Source organism: Fusarium oxysporum, chromosome 13 (genome assembly GCF_000149955.1).
Source record: "Fusarium oxysporum f. sp. lycopersici 4287 chromosome 13, whole genome shotgun sequence".
NCBI classification, from domain to species: Eukaryota; Fungi; Ascomycota; class Sordariomycetes; order Hypocreales; family Nectriaceae; genus Fusarium; species Fusarium oxysporum.
The window spans coordinates 1,041,812-1,062,299 of NC_030998.1; the positions used below are offsets into that span (position 1 = coordinate 1,041,812).

Consider the following 20,488-nt stretch of genomic DNA (forward strand, 5'->3'; position numbering starts at 1 on the left):
GCAAAGATGACCTTTTCTGTTAGCTTTGTACCCTTCTGTCTTATCGTCAAGCCTTGAGCAGATGATGAAGTGGGCGAGCCCGCTCACCAACAACCACCAAAGTCAATACAGCCCAAGCCATCAACACCCATCTCGACATAGTAGTCAGCAATGAGGTTCCTCGACGTGAAGACATTGCAACTACATAATTTTGATGACGCCTCTGCATACCCGCCCTACGCGATCCTCTCTCATTGCTGGTATGCGTCCGAACACGAGCTGACCTTCAAAGACTTTGAAGATTTAAGCAAGCACACTTCAAAACCTGGATATGTCAAGATCATCAACGCTTGTCTGGCCGCCATTGCTCAGGGCTACAAGTGGCTTTGGGCGGACAATGTCTGTATCAACACAGAAGACGCGATCGAGAAGAACGAGACCATGAACAAGCTTCACTTCATGTTTTTGAATGCAGGGGTCCGTTTACTATATATTAGCGAGATACCCAATGCAAATACCAAGGATAACGATAAAGAAATATTTTCATCTGAGGCTCCCAAGAGTCGGTGGGCGAGTCGCGCATGGACTTACAGCGAGTTGAGGCCATCGCAGAAGTCGGTATTTTATGCCGCCGATTGGTCTCAATTGGACCGAGAGTTTCTGGCTAAAAACAATACTAATGTACTTCGAATCAACCAATACGATGAATCAAAAGGAGACAGAGAATATTCCCTTTTTTCGTCAGACGGGCCAACTGGGGCAGAGTCACTGAGCTCGTTCATATCCTTCAGCTCTGCTCAAAGCGTCAATGAGGAGGAGCACGCAACTCTCTTCAACTCAGGACGGAATTTTCTCATCAACCAAAACAGACCCTCTTACAAATCGGCACCAATGGATTCATTCGCATATAGACGGGGTTTGTCTGATGATTCTGGTGATGATGATGTAAAGAGAGGTCCCAGCGATCCGCAAGCAAATAGGTGAGGGTACCCCAGTGCTTAGATGCACAAGACTAATTTGTTGCGATAGGCAAAGCGGTATCCGTATCCTGATTCTCGACAACGACTATGCCGTGAGAAATATACTATCACGGCTGCTAAAGCGTCTTATCACGGCTCAAGTCACTGTTGACAGTGGCTACGTGGTGAACTTAAAGGGATCAGGTTATGACATCGTTTTCGCTCGTGGGGAGGGAACTCCCCTGCTCTACATGCCGCCAAATTACAGTCATCGAGGGGCCGTTCGAATATTAAAAAAGCTCATTACCATGCCGATTCAACATGGAGAATACCAGGTCATCTGCGAGTCGCAGAAGCAGAGGTGCCTTGCGGATCTTGCATCAGCAGTACTTAGAGTTGAGAGGGTCTACGAGAATGACTTCACGTTGATGTTTGGCGTCGCGTTTCCCGATGGCTCTGTCCATTGGCCACAATTTTCTTTCTCAGATCTCGCTCCTCACAGCTCTCTCCAGAGGCTTTTAGCGCAAGATCAGCTATTGGATCATCCGACTATTGATCTTGCAACTTCGGGTCTCTTTGGTGATCAGCAGGCCATGGGCCACCTCCCTTATGGACATCATGTCCATCTCCGTCCGATGAAGAAAGCAGGGCCAGCGAACAGATACCCTCACGACCCTGGTTCTATTAACACCCAAAGCCCTCATGAGTATGGTAGTGTTCAAAGCGAGGCCATCACCAATAGCCCATGTTCATCAATTTTTGACCTCACAGTCCAGAGTCATGGGACACGTCCGTCTACTGTTCCTACTTCTCTGCCGCATAAGCCCCAAAATCCAAAAGGGGTCTTGGGCTCTCTGCAAACAACAATAGGCCAAGCGGAAGAAGAGGAGAGTATATCATCAGCTCATCACAAGAAAGAACAGAACCAGTGGTCTCATGGCAAGTCCGAAAATAATCGTGCTGAATTCGATACAGCTACAACGTATTCTTTTGATACGCTCTCTGATGACCCCAAATTTGTATACTTCCAGGCCTTCATACATCAACTTGCTGAGGACGTGAGAGCGGCTGCCGACGGAACAGCTCTCAAAGACGTTGGGCAAGGATTCCTCGACCAAACACTCAGAGACTTTGCGTGGAAGCTGCATGAGGAGTCAACAACCCCATTCCAACTTGAGACTTCTGTCATAATCCACAGAAAAAGGAGGTAAGCACAATATGACTTTGAATATTAATACTTCGCGATTCATGTTATTGGCAGGAATATTGTCAACCTCCTTGACTTCCAAGTTCCCGCTCTTGAAGAAGCTGAGAGCGTGTCAGGTCAGAGTCTCGGGGACTCGGAGGCAGAGAATGGAGAAGAAACTTCCACAGTTCCTTTCAGAAAGGCCGAGGAAATGATCGTTGACTGGATAGATGACGTCAAATCTGGAGAACCGGACAATATTTCACAAATGCCCCAGTACAGACGGTTCATCCAAGGATCCACGGCTTACCGATGGCTTTTGACAAAGATCAGTCAGCAAAGTCGGCTGTCTTGCGAAGAGCCTAGCCTGATGGATAGGATCGGCAACACAATCAGATATAAGTTGAAAGAACGCATTCCGCACCACAAAATGAGCAGGAAAAAAGTATCCATCGGATTCGAAATGACATATTCTGTGACATTGGATGTTATTGGAATAATGAAAAAATCCGGGATTACCTCCGGCTTTGACAAAGCCTTGCCCAACATCCTTTGCTTAACAGGCAAATGGGACGAAGCGCAAGCTACAAGTGTTGCAGAATATATGGACCAAACATGGCCCCAGTCTGGCCGTGCCATTATTTCCCTGTTACAAGACCTACTAGCAGACCAAGAAAGGTTTTTCAGTCAATTTGATCGTTTGTCTTTAAAGACTATTCGATCTGGCACTTGGACAGCGCCTGCCTGGGCTTTAACTCCTCGTTGGAATTGTTACAATTTTTGTCTTCTGGAGGGTACCATGAGTCAAGGTCGTAGCACGAGTTTTCGATACAAAATCTCAGCCAGGGGCGGCTATTACGCTATTTCCGAGGTAGGTGAACAGATTGCTTGGTTAGCTTCAGTGTTTCAAGAGAACACCGGCTTTTTGTCGATCGAGCCATGCGTTACCGATGTCTCCGCCACAGACTTCAAGGACGACGGTGGAATCACCACTGCCGTTATGGGAAATTGCTCCATTTCTTTCTCCACACGCCCCACAACCGCCTATAACCCGAGCCAAGGCTTCTGCTGGGAACGGTTGTTTGGCTCTCTGAACATAGTGCGTGGCTACCCAATACTACGACGTTCAATGCCAAAGTCTGGCCTCGAGGTGCCTTTGCGATACGCAGCATCTATAGTGGGATCTTCCGAGGTTGTCCAGTGGGATAATAGACTGGTAATAAAAGGATTCAACATGTTGATGGTCGCTACACTAGTAACTGCTGATGTCATGGTATGGCATCTCCTCGTCAGTGAAAAGCCTGAGGAGAGAATCTCATACCTCGACCCGAGGCTTGATCATATTGATATCAGACCTTCTGACGAAATGTCCCTTCGGTATATTGAAGGCAAACGTCACATTGTTGGATGGTGTACTAAAGCAACAGACTTCTGTGGTGAGCCAAAACTTCTTCATGAGTTTGTCATTATACCAAATATCCGATTACTGACTCAAAGGAACAGGACATTCTACTGCTAATCACATGATCAAACCTGGCGGTCTACCGAAGGCATCAGCATCCATTGTCGTAGACAAGCTATACATAGAAGGTGGAAGTCCTGTTACTGCTGGCCTCATGCTCGACGTTAACAAAAAGGAGCAACCCTTTTGGCTCCAAAGAGAGAAAGACTACCCAAGTTTTCTTAATTGGGTCAAACTTCAACCAGTCGTTTTCTACGATGTTGAAGAACGTCGTGCATGGCTTGTGGACGGTGCTTCTGCCCTGCTCCATCTCGTCCGCATTTCACTTCACCTAGATATCAATGACCCCGAATCAGCCTACGACTGGGTCTATGATCCCAGCAAGCTTAAAGACCACTGGCCAGGTGTTGGAAGTCGCCAAGCGGCACTTCAGACTTTAAAGAGTTGGGAAAACAGGGCATTAAATGTTTACATTGTTAACAAGCACATCGACCCGAATGGTGTACCTGTTACCAAGTATTCCACCTTCGAAGAGCGAGTAAAGACAATTCTTCACTCGATAGAGAAGTTGATTGATCGACAAGCCCAGGCGGCATCTCAAGACGGTATCAAGATCTCTCAGACCTTGGACCCACGTCGGGATGTTGTCGGTTTCGACATCGTGGATATCATTGATCCCTCAGTTCCTATTTACCCGCGTATTCAGCATCTCAACTCATGGGGACACGGATGGATCGACTTGATACCGACTATTGGCATAACCGCCCTCTTCGGGCGGGGATTTGGAGATCTTATACGCGCCGATGAACCTGATTTGATCTGCCCAAGCTGGAGATCGGTTCCAGTAGGAAAAGACTATCTTGCTGCTTCCATATCAACAATGCAGATGCTCCATGAGAAACGTCTCCTTAGGATGGAGCCAGGCCTCATTGGAGGTGAACTGACTAAGAAGATTACTTGGGTAACTGCCAAAGAAGCATCTTTGCATTGCAAGTGTCTCAAGAGGCAAGGTAGCAATGATGCCCAAACTGCTGGGGCAGAGTGCAATCACAACCCTGTCCAATTCCTTGCCAAAAGATGGTGGTCCCGTACTATACCGCATGGCTTGAAGCCTGTACAGTTAGGATCTCTTGACCTTGAAGGGGCTGTGATCTTCGGTCACACTGTTCTGGGGCTAAGAACTGGAGAGAGATCGGCACCGAAACAGGCAGATGATGACGGTGCTGCATCGACAACCAGCGGCGAGCAGACCCAACTGGCTTCAGCAACTGGCTCAATCGTGAGTAAGACGACATCCATTACTGTCCCGAGCGTTGGAGCTTCCAGCCAAGACGCGGCAAGTGTTCAGCAGAGTTTACATACAAATAAGACAACGAGTGAAGGTAAGAAGAAGAGATGGTCGAGGTTCAAGGACTGGGTCAAAAGATGAGTGATGTAGCGGATTATTCAGGAGACTAGTGTGCTTTGAGAGAACAGACAATATACACAACCTCATTCAACTAGCTTCAGTGAGACAGGACATCCAAATATTCATTTCTCCGTCAATCCATTCCAACCAACTTCGTAGTCTTCATCGCCTCTTCCTGCAAGAGCCCATGTGTCAAGCTGTCAAAGTGGCTCCAGTATACGGTGTTACCCGCTTGCTGAAGGAAGGTGCACATATTCTACCCCAACGTCCCGAAGAGGGTCAAAGCTACAAGTGAAGACTACCGCAGGTAGTAGGTCTTTCAAGTCTTCTGACTTCTACATTCCCGGTGACAGATGTACCGGTGACTTGCTGGCACGCTACGAGTGGCGTAATGATCAGCGAAAGAGAAGATGCCATTGTCTACATCCCGGCACTATTAGTTTCTGGTTACTTGCGTTGTTCGAGAACTTACACTCTAGATAATATCAGAGCTGTTCTCGATAGCTTCTTTAGTGTTGAAGTGAAGTCTTTTTTCGGGATACAAAGGAGCTGTGCCTTCAATGGTTTCTTTCTATTGACCTTTCTATGAAGACTCGCAGCGGCAGTCATGTTTCCACCAGCAGAGTCACCGCCTCCACAAACCTGATCAGGGCTTATACCTCGTTTTCTCCCTTCATCACCTTGAACCCAATTGATCATTGAATCATAGTCGTCCAGTTGGATCGGTAAGCTCCGTTCTAGTGCAAGCTGATACTCAACTCCAACAATGACGGCGCCACTTTCTTCAGCAACGATTCTCAGATCATTCTCGAACTCATCCACACTGCCGACAGTATCTCCTCCATGAAAGTAAATCAAGGCAGCGGATTCGTTCTTCTTGCGCAGGTCATGACCAGATCTTGGGAAAGGAGACGGATTGGGATTGTGCCGTGCGGACCACGGACGACAGAGAACTAGGCATCTCCAACCGGTGCTCACGTATCAGGCTCCAAAGCGTGGAATCCAAAGACTTTTAGATGCTCTTCTCGCTCTGTTGTGAAGTCGTCTTTGCCACCCAGGTGCAGGCTTGGGTTCTGCCTCACAAAGTTTGCTACCTCTTCATCGACGGTAGAGCGGATGCCGACTGTTGGGATACCCGACTTTGTCGTTCTAGACAGTGCTGACGGAACGCAGAAATCCATAATTAATACTTGTAAAGTCGTCAATTCGCAAAATCTCTGGGCTTGATGCTTAGATATACCGTGTCAATGGAAGACACCAAAGGTGAAGTCAAGCAAGTACAAGTACAGTTGCCGTAATGTAGGCAAACGAGATGAAGGAGAACCGTCATAGATATCCAGCTACTATGATTCGCAAAGAATCTGTATATTATTAGCTCATAATGTCCATGATTCTCTGGAACACGCATAATCTGATGTTCGTCCCAATGTCATTATGGTGGAAGGTGAAATGCTAGGGCGCTAACAGCCCTTGTCGGATATGCAAATAGATCTGTTAAGCCACTAGTATGCTCCCTGGCGGCTGGAATCTGGAGAAAAAGATAACAATAACTGATATGCACCAGGCAAAACATCACTATTGAATGGCAGTTTTGGCATTGGAAGTTACTCTGTAATTTAGTGTCGCTAGATGATAATGAAGTTGCAATGAGAGGTTGCAGACAAATGTCGCTTGGCCAAACCTGAGTAATCTGAGATGTGAGATTGCACCAAAGTACATTCCTCTGCCGTGAGTGACCATATCCTGCGAGATTACGAGACCACAGGGATCTAATCCAATATAACCGCGTGAGGTTGACCAGTTTTCACTTCGAATGGAACTTTGGCCCAAGCGAAGTGTGCCCAATTTAGATGAAACAAGCAATACATCCGCAACAATCACGCGACCATCTCGACGCATGAATTGTCTGTGCCGAGCCAGAGACTTACCCGCCCTGTTTCGCCTCGTGCAAAACTCCACGAATGCTTTGCTAGCCTTAACAAACATCAAGATCCAATCCCAAGTCGCATCGCTCAGGTCGGACATCGGAATTGCATGGAGTCACTCTTAGTAGGTATGCAGAGAAATAATGTATGAATCATGTAAAAATCTATCATTACGATATAAAATCTATGTCGTGCCATGTAGGCTTATGCATAAGCTTATTGATAAGCCTTGAATGTATGTCATGTCCAAAAGTCGGGTGAATGCGCCCGTGAAAAAGAAAAGCCAACACGCGTTTCGTGCGGAATGAATGAATGTCCCCCAGCTGACTCGTCGTCAATGGTACTCGCTACTCCAAACGCCTTGTTTTAATGCCGATGCTATGTGATGAATGTCTAGTAGAACTGAGAAATGTTAGTGATGGTCTGCAGTGAGAAATAGCGGACAGGAACTTACCAGGTTGAGTGTCCAGAGGAGGACAAAGAGGCCAAGCATGCGGAGCTTGAGGTTGTTGGCCCATGAGGACTTTGAGGGCATGTGCCGCGTAAAGCCAGAGAGCATGTTGCCGCTCATTAGAGGCTCAGCATCAGCCTTGGCTTCAACATCGTACTGCTCCTCTTGCTCCTGGGCTGCCCAGTCCTTGGTCAGAAGCTTGACCATACCACCAGTAGCGTCGGCAACGCGGGAGCTGATCCACAAGAAAACGGGAACGATGATGATCAGAGACCTCCAGCGGTCGCAGAGGAGGCTACCATCACCCTTGAAGATGTCGAGAAGGAGAAGACCCTTGGTATCGGCAGCGAGAAGGATGTGGAACTGAAGGGTAAAGGTCTCGAGGGAGCATCGGCCGATCCAGGCGAAAGTTCGAGAGTACCATGTGCGGGCGGCAGGGAACATGTTGCGAGCAGCAATGAATCCCATGATGGGGATGAAAGAGAAGACGGGGTGAAGGGCAGTGTAATCCTGCTTGGTCTCGGCGCTGCTGACAGCAACCCACCAGTACAGAGGGATGGAGAGAATACCAGCGACACCGGCCAGGCCATAAGATTGGGTGAGGATCTTGTTGTACAGCTTGGTCCGGACGGAAGCGACACCCATAATGATACCGACGTAGACAATGAGACCATCAAGACCGAGACGGAACTGCCACTCGTGAAGATCCCACTCAATTCGGAAGACCATGTTCAAGGCATCGAAAACCCACTGCAGAACAGGAGTCCACAACATAGCGCCAGGGCAGATGGCAGCCGAAACAGCAATCTTACCCATGAGCGCCCAGGTGTTGTCGTTGTACTTCTGACCAATTGCGAAGAGGGCGTAGATGATAAGGAACCAGAAGCTGACGAGGGGAGCGAAGTAGTAGAACATGTAGTCGGTGTTCATGAAGAAGGGCAACGCGCAGCTGAGAAGGTTGAGGCGCAGGAGAACGGCGGCGACGCGCTTGAAGGAGAAATCCTTCTTGGAGCTGAAGAAAACACCATGACCAAAACCAGTCTGGAAGAGATAGGCGGCAACGAGGAGACGGATGCCGACGTAGATATTGAGGTCGCGCGAAGCACCAGTCCAGTGATACACGAGGATGAGAGCCTGCATCCATCCCTTCCACTCGTCAGTCTGGTCACGGGACAAAGGCTTCGCATCGTCGAGAGTCGCGGGGGCGGCAGCAGGAGCGGCGCCAGGTCGAGGAGGTGGAGGCTTGGACTTAGTCATGAAGGCAAAGCCGACAATGAAGCAGAGAGCAGACATGAGATTGAAGTCGAACATGTTGTACTCCTTGGAACCCTTGGCGAAAGACTGTGTTCGGTCGGCCCAGTAGCAAGCAAGCAGACCTGTAACGAAGGTAGCGACATCGAGGTTGAAGATAGCCCACTTGGGAGCCTCGCTGGATCGAAGAGCAATAATCTCGGTGATGGCAGCACCGCCGACATAGAGAATACCGAGAGTGACGAGGATAATCTGGATGAAAGACTTCTGTCCATAGTCAGTGCAGCAAGTGCGATCATAAGGATAAGACTTCTGAATGTCGAGCTTGGCATTGCATCGAAGGTTAAGAAGGATCTGGGCCTTCATCTCAGCAACACTGTCGGTGACATGGAAACCATTCTCGTGGTCGCCGATAGCATCCTGCTGGTCATACGACAAAGCGGGGAAAGACCACAACATGGGAATACCAGACTCTTGTTCCTGTGTCTTGAGGAACTCATCAATTTCCTCGACCTCACCAGGCTGAGAAGCGACACCAGTCTTGCGGTAATCAGGTAGCATGTCGTAGAAGGGCGGGGCAATTGGCGCCCAGAAAACTTCGTTGCCAATTCCATCGCGAGGGTCCATGGGTCGGCTACCGAAAGGCTCAAAGTCCATGTTGGAAGCGAGTTCGGACATGTTGTTGAAGGCGGCCTTGAACATGGGGATAGACTCTTCCTTCTCAAAGCGGGCGGCGAACCAAACTCCCATTCCCATGAAGGCCAGGGCGGGACCTTTTTGCTCTTCGACGGGGACCTCGTTGATCCTCTCTTCGTGGTAGAGGGTGAGTTCATTGCGGGCGACGGCGCTGTCGTTGCCAAATGGATCCCAGATTTCCTTGAGTCGAATACCGCCGAATTCTACATCGTGGCTTTCGTGCTTCTTGCTGTTTGCTCGTACCTCCTCGGCTTTTTCTGCGTCGAGCTATCGTGGTGTTAGCGACTGTTGGTCATGCAATTGAACATTGACCAAATAATTCGGCAACACATCTACAATCAAATCATCATCGACTTACCAGACGAGCCATGCCATAAAAGACCTGTCGAGTCGTAGAGTCACCAACAAAAAGCATATGTCGTCCTTCCATGCACTCTTCAATCTCCTCCTTCTTATACTTGTGAATCATGCATCCAGGCGGCTGCCAGTTTGTAAAAGGCGCTCTGCTTCCATTCTCTGCAGGAGTATTCAACCAGGTTCCATCATTAAGCAGAGCCTTACAGCGATACGGATCATCGCTTAGTTGAAGCTGGTTGATGGCGATGCCCAAGATGACGACCAGCGTCAAGCCGAGGGCCAGCACCCGGTTAAGCGCAACACCAGAAGTTGGGAGTGCTGCACCCATTGTGACGTTTTATTTTTAGTGATGAGTAACGATTGTTTTGTGGCGCCTAGCGCGGCGAGCGAATGACGAAAAAGAGAAAACGGAAAAAGAATTCGTTATGTTGAAGATGAAACCATCTGGAGAAGAATCCAAAATGGCGATGGACGTTGGTGGAGTTTTGTTCAAGAGAGCGAGAGACAGAAGTTTGGAATACAAAAACAAGAAAAACTGAGACGATAAACAATGGAAAGTTCAAGACAAGCGTAAGGAGGGACTTGACTTGCGTTTTGCGTTTGCGCGAGAGGGAGACAGACAGACGATCACTTTGAAACGATTGAAAGATCTACTGTGAGGAGTATATGAGGTAACAGTACGCGTAAGTCTTCTGGAGTCTACAGGCCTGCAAATGCCCTACGGGTGCCCCTGATCGGCAAAGCAAAAGCTGGCATGACCCTCGTAGGGTTCCACAGTCCACAGAAAGAGAACCATGTCAGAGTGTCACTTTGGTGGAGAAAACTGTGTGAGAAACTGGATCAGCGTGAGACCGGCGGCAGCAGCGCCAGATAAACAAGTCTCCATGCGGTTACAAAGGTAAATAGTCGGGTGATTTAGCACGCTGAATTATCGTCAATAGTCTCGCAACGGCGTGGTGCTGCCCCTTACCTCGTGATACTGACTTTGCTGTTTTAAGGTTGCTTCTTTTAAGGTTGTGGGGTTCTAGAACCCATCAATAACGCCAAGTCTTCTCTCTCTCAGTAAAGAGGCCAATCGTTCACGCCATTTCTCTCGCGGTGCGACTGCCCCTTCCAGCTCCAGCGCTGACCCCTGACTCTTTAATCTCTTGGCTAAGAGCGCTAGAAACTGGGGTGGCTGGCCGGGTGAAAATTCTCAACGCGCCGGTTTGCAATGTCTATCGCCAATTGAAATGTGATGGAGCACGAATCCTAAAGGAACAGGAAAATTACCTTCCTTTCGCCCCGAAATGCAACGCTCAAGCGACATTTTATGCTCTGCTAAACTCAAAAACTCAATCTTTTACCCCTTGGCTTCGATAAAGAGAGGCCAAAAAGCTTGAAGGGATTAAGGTTACAGAGGTGTCTAGCCCCAAACGAGGCAAGCTGCCGGCCAATGCCTGTCGCTCAACCACGGACAAGTGTCTCAATCAGTTGTTGCGTCATTTGTGAAGGACTGGTTTGGCGTTTGCACCGTTCACTGGCCTGAACGTTTCCCCCTGTAATGCCCTCCCTTACAGGGGGTTTCGTCCCCTGGAACTTTGGTTCATGATCTGAGTCTTGGTAAAGATAACAACCACGCGAGGTGGGTTTATTTATATTACATCCTGCGGGATTCCGGTGATGTATATATAATCACCGCTTCATATTGACGAAATGCGTGATTCTCATGTCAGCGACTTCGAATGTTATAACTCATCTTGGACGTGAGATTCTGAAACCAGAGGCCCCCACTGATTTTTGGTGTGGCGGTAGTTTTTCCGCCGATCGTGCGACAATCAGGTTTTTTTGTCTCGCGGCAAATAAACAAGACAAGGACAAGGAAATTCCGTAATTAGATGGAGAATAGCAAAATGAAGAGTTGCGAAAACTCAATCTCCTCGACGCTAGCGAAGCTGGTGGAGTTGAAGCTTAGAAAAGATGGAGCTCGGAATCCGATTGACGACTCGGTCTAATGGATATGAATGAACAGTTTTGACTTGGCGGTGCGCTACGCAAAGCTTGGCGATAGAGTTCCTTTGACGACGATTTGAAGCAACAGTTTAACCTTATGTTTGTTGATGTGCAACTACCGCGATTAGTGGCACTGAATCTGATAATTCCGATGCTGCACACCAACTTGCATTGATTGCCGGCAGGGCTCGACTTGGTGAAGCAATTAGCCTGTTCTTTTGACCAGGATGGGGTTCTGTGAGAACATCGTCATTTTGGCTGCGGGCCTCCATCCTCGGCTACACTGAAGAAATCTTGAATGCATCCGTCGATAAGCATTGGTAGATTGGCATCGGCGATGGGACATAACTCGATTGTGTCCAGCTGTTATGTTTGTTGACCACTCAGTTGCCTGCTATGTATGAAACCAGGCTGACGTGATCTGTTTGTGTTTGTGTTTGGTTTTTGCAGCCTTGTGTTAAACTGCCAACGGCAAGTTGACTGACTCAGTGAGTTATGCTCGGTCGGCCAACACCCTCAAATGCCCAAGAACGGTCAATCAACAGACCGCACCAATAGCGACCGTGCGATGAAGAGTTCGTTAGCGATTTGGCTACATTTTCTGTCACAGTGACACTTTGTTCATAGTCTCACATCCTGTGTCGTTGTCCTTTCAGCTGTAGGGTAGCTTGATGGACTGGAGGTTCAGCTGAACGCGTCACCTTCATCCACTGGGTAGATTGGAATGACGCATGTGCTCTATCACTTTTCTGGGTTCTGTGGCTTATTCAAGTTGAATTATCTCAGTTGCCCGTCGGAAACAAAGTTGATATTTCCAGCATTGGTCGATTTCGGGCTGTTCTCTCGCATCAACTGAGTATATCTCACGTGATTTAGCACATGACGTCCAGACAATCTTATCAGAATCTAATCAGTGATAACCAATCTAATCTTGGGTCTCTTATCTTATCTGGCAACTAAGACATCGTTCACAACAGTGACAACACCATATCTGTTTATAGATATTTATGTAGTTATCAGTTGACATCTAGAGACTACACTATCTCCGCGAACGAGTGAAATAAAGTTTCTAGTTGATATGTCATGCTTGACATGTTTACATGAAATCAGCCTGAGATCATGAGTCAGGTTGTCTACACTTTTTAATCGACTCTAATCACAGAAATAAGCCAACGACCTCGCGCTGTAGGTAAGGATGGTCTGATGCAACATAAAGATAAATTTGAGTTTTGAGACAGCTTTTGGAGCCAGATTCTGGTATAGCAGAACAGGATGGCGTTATTGCCTTACCAAGACGAAAACCTTTATCTGTTATCTTGTAATTGTTCAATCGTCATAAGTAAGAGTATGCTGATGGGAAGCAATCTAAGTTCAATATCAGCATGGTGTTAAGATCATATCAGCATTGAATATGAGATTGGTGTGATGACAGCATGTATTGCCTACCGAGTTGACTGACCTTGAAGCTGCAACGGCCGCATCAGCTTCTACATGAGGGAGAACTCACTTCAAATCACAAGGAACAATACTCGAAGCCTGTAAGATAAACTTTCAGCCTGCAGCTGTATTCTGTTTTGCTTCAAATGGCGCTATATTTCCTAGAATCCTGCCATCAGCTCTTCGGCTTAGTAAATAACCAACAGCTGGAGATGCAGGCCGATCCTTCGACTCACATGCAAGTTCATCATGATTTACGGAAACTCACCGAAGTGGCTGGTTGCCGGTCGACGTAATTACTTTCGTCTTACGGATGATCAATCCTCTCGACTTTTAGATTGATTGTGCATCATGTGAGTTGACTGGGCTTGCTGGCTTAGCAAAGAGAGAATCCGTCTGCATCATTCTTTCTATACTTCGTGCCTTATAAATCGCATTGACTGTTACCAGCCTTTTCAACAAACCGTTTGTAGAGTTCAAAATCAGAAACTCGAGATAAAAGTCTGACATTGAAGATTACAGGCTGATATGAAAGACACGAGTCGTGACGTCCCAAATACGGAAGGCAGATGTTATGTGCCACAGGATGCAACGGAAGATCTCCATCTTGCATAAAAGAGAATCACTATGGGTACCACCACAATTCTTAATTTAGACCTGGATGTTCAACTCCACATGGACACATAGGGTTCTGCAAAGCCGAAACAGACTTTCAACGAGGTCAACGACTTCTGACTGCTAATAGTCCAGAAGTTGATATCACTTCCCTCGGTATTCTAAATCTTCAAAGGAACAGAGCCAACTCACCTCTACGACTTCCCCTCACATAATATCAGAGAGTGCCCAGTGTCAGCTGAGAGATGCAGATAGAGTCTGGGTTAGTCACCGGTAGTCCCTGCATAATAAGCATAAGTCAACCATCAAGTTATAAGCAATGCGGTATAGAACCCGTCTTCTCTCACGCATGAACAAGAAGCACACCATCGGGATGCAACACCACATTCAACTTAATCAATTGCTTAATTTCGCGGGCAATTGCTTCATCGGGCCCAAGTTCCCATGGCTGCAGAAGTTGGTTGAGCAACATCGCCGCTGAACCCTTGCTCCAGCGAATCCTTCAGCCAATGTAACCAACCCATTTCGTCACATTAGTCGTCATAATCCCTCAATTCAGATTTCGTCACAGCCCTAATCCGCACACATGCAACTCCATCGCATGTTTTTCACCGTGACAGCCGCGGCCAAAGATGCCGCAATCCTTGCAACGCTGATATTTCTCCCCACATAATATCGTAGATTGCCAAGTTAAGATCAGCCACTTAGACAAAAAGCCCGCGAACTACCAAGAGATTACCCCATGGGGATATGGGCTCATGGACGTTGGTCGTCGACAACACGGGGCTGAGTTCCTCTTTGAGGATAGATGCGGGGATACAGGTTGGGATTACACGAGGCCACCATCGCAGCCTTCCGAAAGGCACAGCAGAGAAAAACCAAACTTGCATGTGAAGTGTCGGTATGGACAGTACTTAAAGACGGGGTAGCTCTTGAGACACGAAGAGTTTCTCCTTGGCAGATCTTGCAGTCCAATTGACCAATCGATTACTCGTTGTATCAAGCTCTCAGACAATATGCGTCTCAGCCTTCTCCCCCTGATTGCCCTCGCTGGCTCTGCCTTCGCATCTGGAGATTCTATCTCGACGGCCATTGATAACATCTCCAATGCCACGCTTGCTCTCAACAAGACTGTAGCGACGTGGCCTCAGACCCTTCTCGGTGCTCTGCCAATTACTACAAAGTCAACACTGCTCCTCACCGAGATCCACAAGGGCTTTGTGATCGCTCGCGAGTCTGAGCCTCTATCTCTCGAGGAAACCCTCCAAGTCGCAAAGGCTACATCTGAGCTCAGCGCCGACGTCGAGCTCACCATCAACACCATCATTGCCGCCAAACCCAACTTTGACAGACTACAAGTCAGCCCTGTCATCCTCCTCAACCTGAACCTACAGCGCGCCCTCAGCCAGGACTTTTCGGAAGCAGTCATATCCAAGGTCCCCAAAGACCTCCAAGGAAACGCAAAAGCACTGGTACAAGGCATCGACGACAGTTTTGCAAGGGCTATAAGCAAGTACAGCAAACTACGAGGTTAATTGGGAAATGAGGGACGAGTAATGAAATGAGTGATAGACGCGCGACGACATAATTACCTTTCTTGGGAGGCCATTTTAGCAGAGATTTTAATTTTACCATGAGTTGTCGAGTAATACCAACCTAGAACGAGAGCAATTGATCTGTCAGATTTGAGGGAATTTGTTTATACTGGTTGAGGAAGTTGAATATGTCAATGCCGAGGCAGATGTTTGACACGTGAGGATGTTGGTGAGGAGAAGCCGGTTCGACGTCGACTAAAACCAGGAACCGCTCGGGGACTAACCTATCAGAGCTAGAGATCTGCAGTGATACTACCCAACGAAGAAGACATAAAACGGTCAACTCATGTTATGCAATTTGAATTGTGAAATTGAGTATTATGAAAGAATTGTTCGTCTTTGTTATCCCTGTAAGCTCTATGTAGGAGTGCGGCGATCTCGGTCTTGCCGTGAGGTGGATTAATCGGGTAGAATTGTCTAATTGATACTCGCGATCCAATCGGATTCACCGGAGCTCATACTTATTCAGTCAAGCCCAGATGAATCTTTCAATCTCACTGTCCTGTGTTTCCATGTCATTTCCGTCGTCCGACTTCTCATTGCCCTCACGACGTCTCCACTTCTTGCCCATGACTTCTTTGAACTCCCCAACATCTGACTGCCCATTCGTGACCTTCTTAGTGAACGGACGAACAACTTTGACATCTTCGAGAGGTCGAAGAGTGGCCTCAACATCTGGGGCAACAAAGAGAACGGCGCTGAGTCTTCGAACACCAGGCGTTCTCCTAACTCAATGACGGGTTGCTCGGATGTTGCCTTCACTAAGGATCACAGCGCACCAACCGGCAAGGACAACCGTTGCATCGCCGGGAACAGGAACCCAAAGGCCAGGCTGCTCGGCGTGTTCAATTTCGAGCCCTGACGTTCCGTCTTGGAAGATGATGGTGAAGGTTCCATAGTCTGTATGGGCGCCGCATCCGTTATCACTCGTCGGGTCGGCAGTATCCGTGTTGTAGTCGCATAGACGGTAGTTGAGATTGCCAGTCTTGTGGACTTGACTGAGATCAGCGCCGATGAGCTCATGCATAATTGACATGATTTTGGCGACATAGGTGCTGTTGACGTCTTGAAAGAAGTCCAGGACCTCGTTGAATCCATCACCGGCCAGTTTCTCGCGCAAGGTCTCCGGAATACGACCATTACGGGCAGGCGAAAGATCCATGGTGAACTTCTGGTCGGAAGTAGCATTGTTCATCGCAGCTATCTTGAAGATGCCCCGCTTGGGATACGCAGCACTGAGAGATGAGGCATTCTCAGCATTGGCTCGAGGATGATCAAATAGACGCCAAATGGCATCAAAGGGTGCTTTGACATGAGGCTCAAAGGAGAAGATGGCGGAACTGGAGCTAAGCGCATGAAATGAGGTGTCTAAGAGAGGGCCGGCGTTGATGGCAGTGGGGAGTGGGAACAGCCGGTTCAACTCCATAGGAGCTCAGAGAAGCAGCAGTGGTGGCCATGATGACAGGGCTTTTGGGATTTAAAACAATGATATATCGATGCCTTGCTTACGATATGATGAGAGTTGAGGGGGTCTAGAGACTGCATCGTCATCTTCAGAAGTGCGGGGAAGATTGCGGGGCGGAACCTCGAACATGAGGCTCGGGAACTGATTGGCGTTGGTGATGAGGTTGGTGTTACTCCATCACTTCGAGGGTCTTGACCTTTGGGGTAAAAGAAATTGTTCTAAGACCTCATGTGCGGATTTACCATACCTAATTACTGACAAATCCACCGACGGAGGCAGACTGTTACAACAGACGCGCAACAGCATCCACCAAGATCAGCGACATCATGAGCAAGGACACTGACCACACAGTAGTAGATGCCCAAGGCTGGTCAAAGTTGGGAGCAAACAGCAATCCCAACCGAGGAGGCAAAATAGCTGTCGCTGCGAGCCAGCAGTTGGTCCCATGACCCCTCATTAGGGCTTCTTTACATCGATTTCTGAGTTCAGTAGCGCAGGAACGTGGCCTTGGCATTCGATGATCGCTGGGCTGAAAAGGCCCAGAATCAAACTTGGCGATCCGGCCCAAGCCACCAGCTTCATTTCCAGGGCCTCGGGTTCGTCCACGTCGTGGGGAGCCAACTCAAAGCAGGATGGACTTGTCGGGGATGCCACTAGTTTTCAGCTTATTGAGAGCCTTTTCAGCCCTGTGGACGGTCTCAAATCAACATGCCTGAGCATTTTCCAAGATGGTGGTCGTGGTCGAGGTAGAAAGTGTCCAGCAGGGTAAGACAGATCGTCAGGGAGAAACAAGTTTCCAAGCGATGCACCATAAAACAAAAGTATGGGGTAATAGTCCCGGATCTACGGTACTATCGATCTCAGCATCTGCTGGTTGATCTCCGTTTTAGAAAGGAGGTTAATGCACTACCCCTGTCAGACCGTTTGGTCCAAGGCGATCGAGCCCTTGCGGCTGAATTATAGTTTCAAAGTTGGCGCCATACTTCAGGCACAGGGCGAAGCCACATAACGGCATACTACGTTTTGCCGTTTACCCGCAAGAATGTCGTCGGGTGCTCGCGATGCCGGATATTCGTGGCTGCGAGTGTGGTGGTATTGAAGAGACGCTGTGGCTTGCTTGGTCGTTGCGATGTTGATGAGCAGGACTGAGGGGTTCATTTGGGTGACATTCTCGCACAGATCAATATCGAAATTTGTAGTGGTTGCATATGTAGTTATCGAAAGCATTGGCGTTCCTGCTTCTCTTGTGAGAAGCCGCCGCTTTAATCTTTCGCTGCAGTCTCATTGCAGAAGTCCTACCATCCCTGCTCAAGCTGGAGCACTTAGACTCTTAAATGCAGACAAACATGTCGATGACGATGATTTGATGGTGTTTTCTTCTTTCAAAAGAAGACCAATAGCGACGCCTTCTCGCCAACGTTAAAGCATTCCCTCCTACAGTAAGCACCTATCAGCGCCTCACACCCTACACCATATCGAGGTGGCTTGACGACTATTCGACGCCATGTTTGCGTCCTGCTGCCACCTCAACTATAGCTCTTGCCGTTTCAGGTAGAAGCAAGAGAATACTAGCTTGAGTGGCTGCATCTGAGGGCGAGACCTCAGCCTTGATCCCTTTTCTCGGGACCGATGGCTTGATGGTTTTGATGTTGGGTGTCGGTGGTATATAAGGTCTGTCGATGCCACAGATCTTAGACACATAATCCAGTTCGCAAACTAAGACAATCGTTTACTACCCATCATGAAGTTTAGCCTCACCTTTGCAGGCCTCGTTGGCCTTGCCGCTGCCTCGCCCTTCTCAGAGCACGATACCTCTGGTGGAATCATGCGTTAGTACATCATCTGGATCCTCCAACATTGTTACTGACTCTTACAGGCCGAAACGGAAAGTGCAACTGGAAGGATCAGCACTGCTGCGCTATCCCCGACAAGTACAAGTACTCTTCTCCATCCGACACAAAGAACTACTACGGATATGGTCGCACTATCTACGTCAAGTCCGGCAAGAAGATCCAAGACGCCATCAAGAGGGCCTCTCCCGGTGATCGCATCATCGTTGAGGCTGGTGAATACCCTGAGCAACTCGTCATTGATAAGGATGGCATTCAGCTTGAAGCCCATGGCATCGTCCGCCTCACCAAGCCTAAAAAATACAAGCGCAATGCATGCACTGGTCTTACCCAGGATGAGAAGAAGAATGAGCTCCAGGCTGGTATCTGCATCACTGGCTACAAGGTCCAGACAACCGAGTACAAGACTGAGCACAAGCGAGTCACCTCTGTCAAGCGGTTTGTCAAGGGAGTTTCGGTCACTGGCTTCAGCGTTGAAGGTTTCTCTGGCATCAACATCGCCATCATCGGTGCCAAGAATACTCGCATCACCAAGAACAAACTCACTGATGCTCCTGCTTATGGTGCTCTCACCCTTGGTTCCGTCAACACTGTCTTCCGTGAGAACGTCGTCACTACCACTGCTGGCGGCTTCATCGGTATCTGCCAGGACAATCTGTCCGATGTGCATACCGTGAAGAACGACGTCTCTGCGCACCTCATTGGTGTCTGCGTTCAGACCAATGGCGCATTTATTGGGTACAACACTCTTCATGACAACTGCATAGGTATCGTCGTCGACCCTGGTGTGAAGGATGCCAAGATTGTGCACAACTACGTTGGGCCAACTCCTCCTGCGTGCGGCAAGACCTCGTATGGCATCATTCTCGACAGCGCTGTCGGAACTCTTGTTCGCGACAACACCATCGAGGGACAGCGTGGCACTGGCTCTTCAGGAGTCGGTATTCTCATCTACGATGATACTTGTATTGCTACTCCCGAACAGCCCCTTTCTCTTGCTTGCATTACCCTCGGCGGTAAAGCTCCCAAGGCCAATCATAACATTGTCATTCGAAACACCCTGAAGAACAACGATAACGATATCCTGAGCTTGGGCAAGGGAGCTGGCAATGTCATCAAGTGCAACACTTGCGAGAACCCTGCTAACATCCAGGCTGGACAGTGCAAGAAGCCTTAAAGGGGTTTGATTTATCTGGTCGTAGGCGGTATGGGTGCCTTGTTGCGATGATTCACGATGAATGTTTGCGATCAAAGCGTGAAGAAGCGGGTAATGGGTAGTGACTTTTGGACATTGATTGAAACTATTGGCATGTAATTCGGCTGAACATGTATTCTATTCTATTTTCAATAAATGTTACTTCATGTCTGAGTGGACATATCTTACTGCGTGATACTTGAACGTGCTTTCTGTTCTCTAACTAGAGTACGTCTCGGTCAAGTGGCTCTTTCAAGTTTTCTTCACAGATCTTGTTCTTGTTATCTCGAACTCGCGAGAGGATTCCGACGCGCGTCAACTATTGCATCATGGCATCAAAATCGAGAAGGTCGCAATCGATCAACTCGTGATTCGCCTAGGGCTCGGCATTTTTGTGGTGCCATGATGGGGCTCTCGTCGTATGCCGAGACTTCAGCCCTTGTCGACCTCAACACCAAGAATGATTTTCGCATAAGCTTCCGAAATATAGCTTGAACTCGATCATATCGTTATTGCTACGTGTTGAATCGCCGATTTGCCTAAAACGTTCTTGTCATTGAGTCGATCCCGACTTGGCGGAAAATACAACGAGGACTGGTTGAGCGATTGCTGAAATCTTGTTTTTGGGACAGCTTCGTTGTTGGACTAATGAGATCTGACAGGTG

The 20,488-nt window shown here is 48.3% G+C and overlaps 6 protein-coding genes across 7 annotated transcripts; 2 read left to right on the forward strand and 4 right to left on the reverse strand.

Moving 5' to 3' along the window:
• Positions 1 to 150: 150 nt before the first annotated feature.
• FOXG_12273 (uncharacterized protein) lies at positions 151 to 5,015 on the forward strand (the record flags this gene model as incomplete). The annotated part of the gene is made up of 4 exons (XM_018392031.1): positions 151 to 959; positions 1,009 to 2,145; positions 2,200 to 3,560; positions 3,628 to 5,015. The coding sequence occupies 4 exons, from the start codon at positions 151 to 153 to the stop codon at positions 5,013 to 5,015; spliced, it is 4,695 nt and encodes a 1,564-aa protein (XP_018250814.1).
• Positions 5,016 to 5,462: 447 nt separating this feature from the next.
• On the reverse strand, positions 5,463 to 6,175 carry FOXG_12274 (uncharacterized protein; the record flags this gene model as incomplete). Its single annotated transcript, XM_018392032.1, has 2 exons — positions 5,463 to 5,892; positions 5,973 to 6,175. The coding sequence occupies 2 exons, from the start codon at positions 6,173 to 6,175 to the stop codon at positions 5,463 to 5,465; spliced, it is 633 nt and encodes a 210-aa protein (XP_018250815.1).
• An 873-nt stretch (positions 6,176 to 7,048) lies between these two features.
• Positions 7,049 to 10,330, reverse strand: FOXG_12275 (uncharacterized protein). 2 transcript variants are annotated; one of them, XM_018392033.1, is made up of 3 exons: positions 9,676 to 10,330; positions 7,374 to 9,584; positions 7,049 to 7,321 (listed from the first exon to the last, which is right to left on the reverse strand). In XM_018392033.1, the coding sequence occupies exons 1-3, from the start codon at positions 10,000 to 10,002 to the stop codon at positions 7,313 to 7,315; spliced, it is 2,547 nt and encodes an 848-aa protein (XP_018250816.1). In that variant the 5' UTR covers positions 10,003 to 10,330; the 3' UTR covers positions 7,049 to 7,312. The 2 variants fall into 2 exon arrangements, with proteins under 2 accessions (XP_018250816.1, XP_018250817.1); XM_018392034.1 differs by lacking the exon at positions 9,676 to 10,330 and having other exon boundaries at positions 7,374 to 9,618.
• A 4,266-nt stretch (positions 10,331 to 14,596) lies between these two features.
• FOXG_12276 (uncharacterized protein) lies at positions 14,597 to 18,140 on the forward strand. Its single transcript, XM_018392035.1, has one exon. The coding sequence runs from the start codon at positions 14,735 to 14,737 to the stop codon at positions 15,251 to 15,253; it is 519 nt and encodes a 172-aa protein (XP_018250818.1). The 5' UTR covers positions 14,597 to 14,734; the 3' UTR covers positions 15,254 to 18,140.
• FOXG_12277 (uncharacterized protein) lies at positions 15,619 to 16,873 on the reverse strand. Its single transcript, XM_018392036.1, has one exon. The coding sequence runs from the start codon at positions 16,737 to 16,739 to the stop codon at positions 16,044 to 16,046; it is 696 nt and encodes a 231-aa protein (XP_018250819.1). The 5' UTR covers positions 16,740 to 16,873; the 3' UTR covers positions 15,619 to 16,043.
• On the reverse strand, positions 17,658 to 20,412 carry FOXG_20708 (uncharacterized protein). Its single transcript, XM_018401017.1, has 3 exons — positions 20,013 to 20,412; positions 18,647 to 19,961; positions 17,658 to 18,592 (listed from the first exon to the last, which is right to left on the reverse strand). Exons 2-3 carry the CDS (start codon positions 19,380 to 19,382, stop codon positions 18,495 to 18,497), a joined length of 834 nt encoding a protein of 277 aa, XP_018250820.1. The 5' UTR covers positions 19,383 to 19,961; positions 20,013 to 20,412; the 3' UTR covers positions 17,658 to 18,494.
• Positions 20,413 to 20,488: the final 76 nt, after the last annotated feature.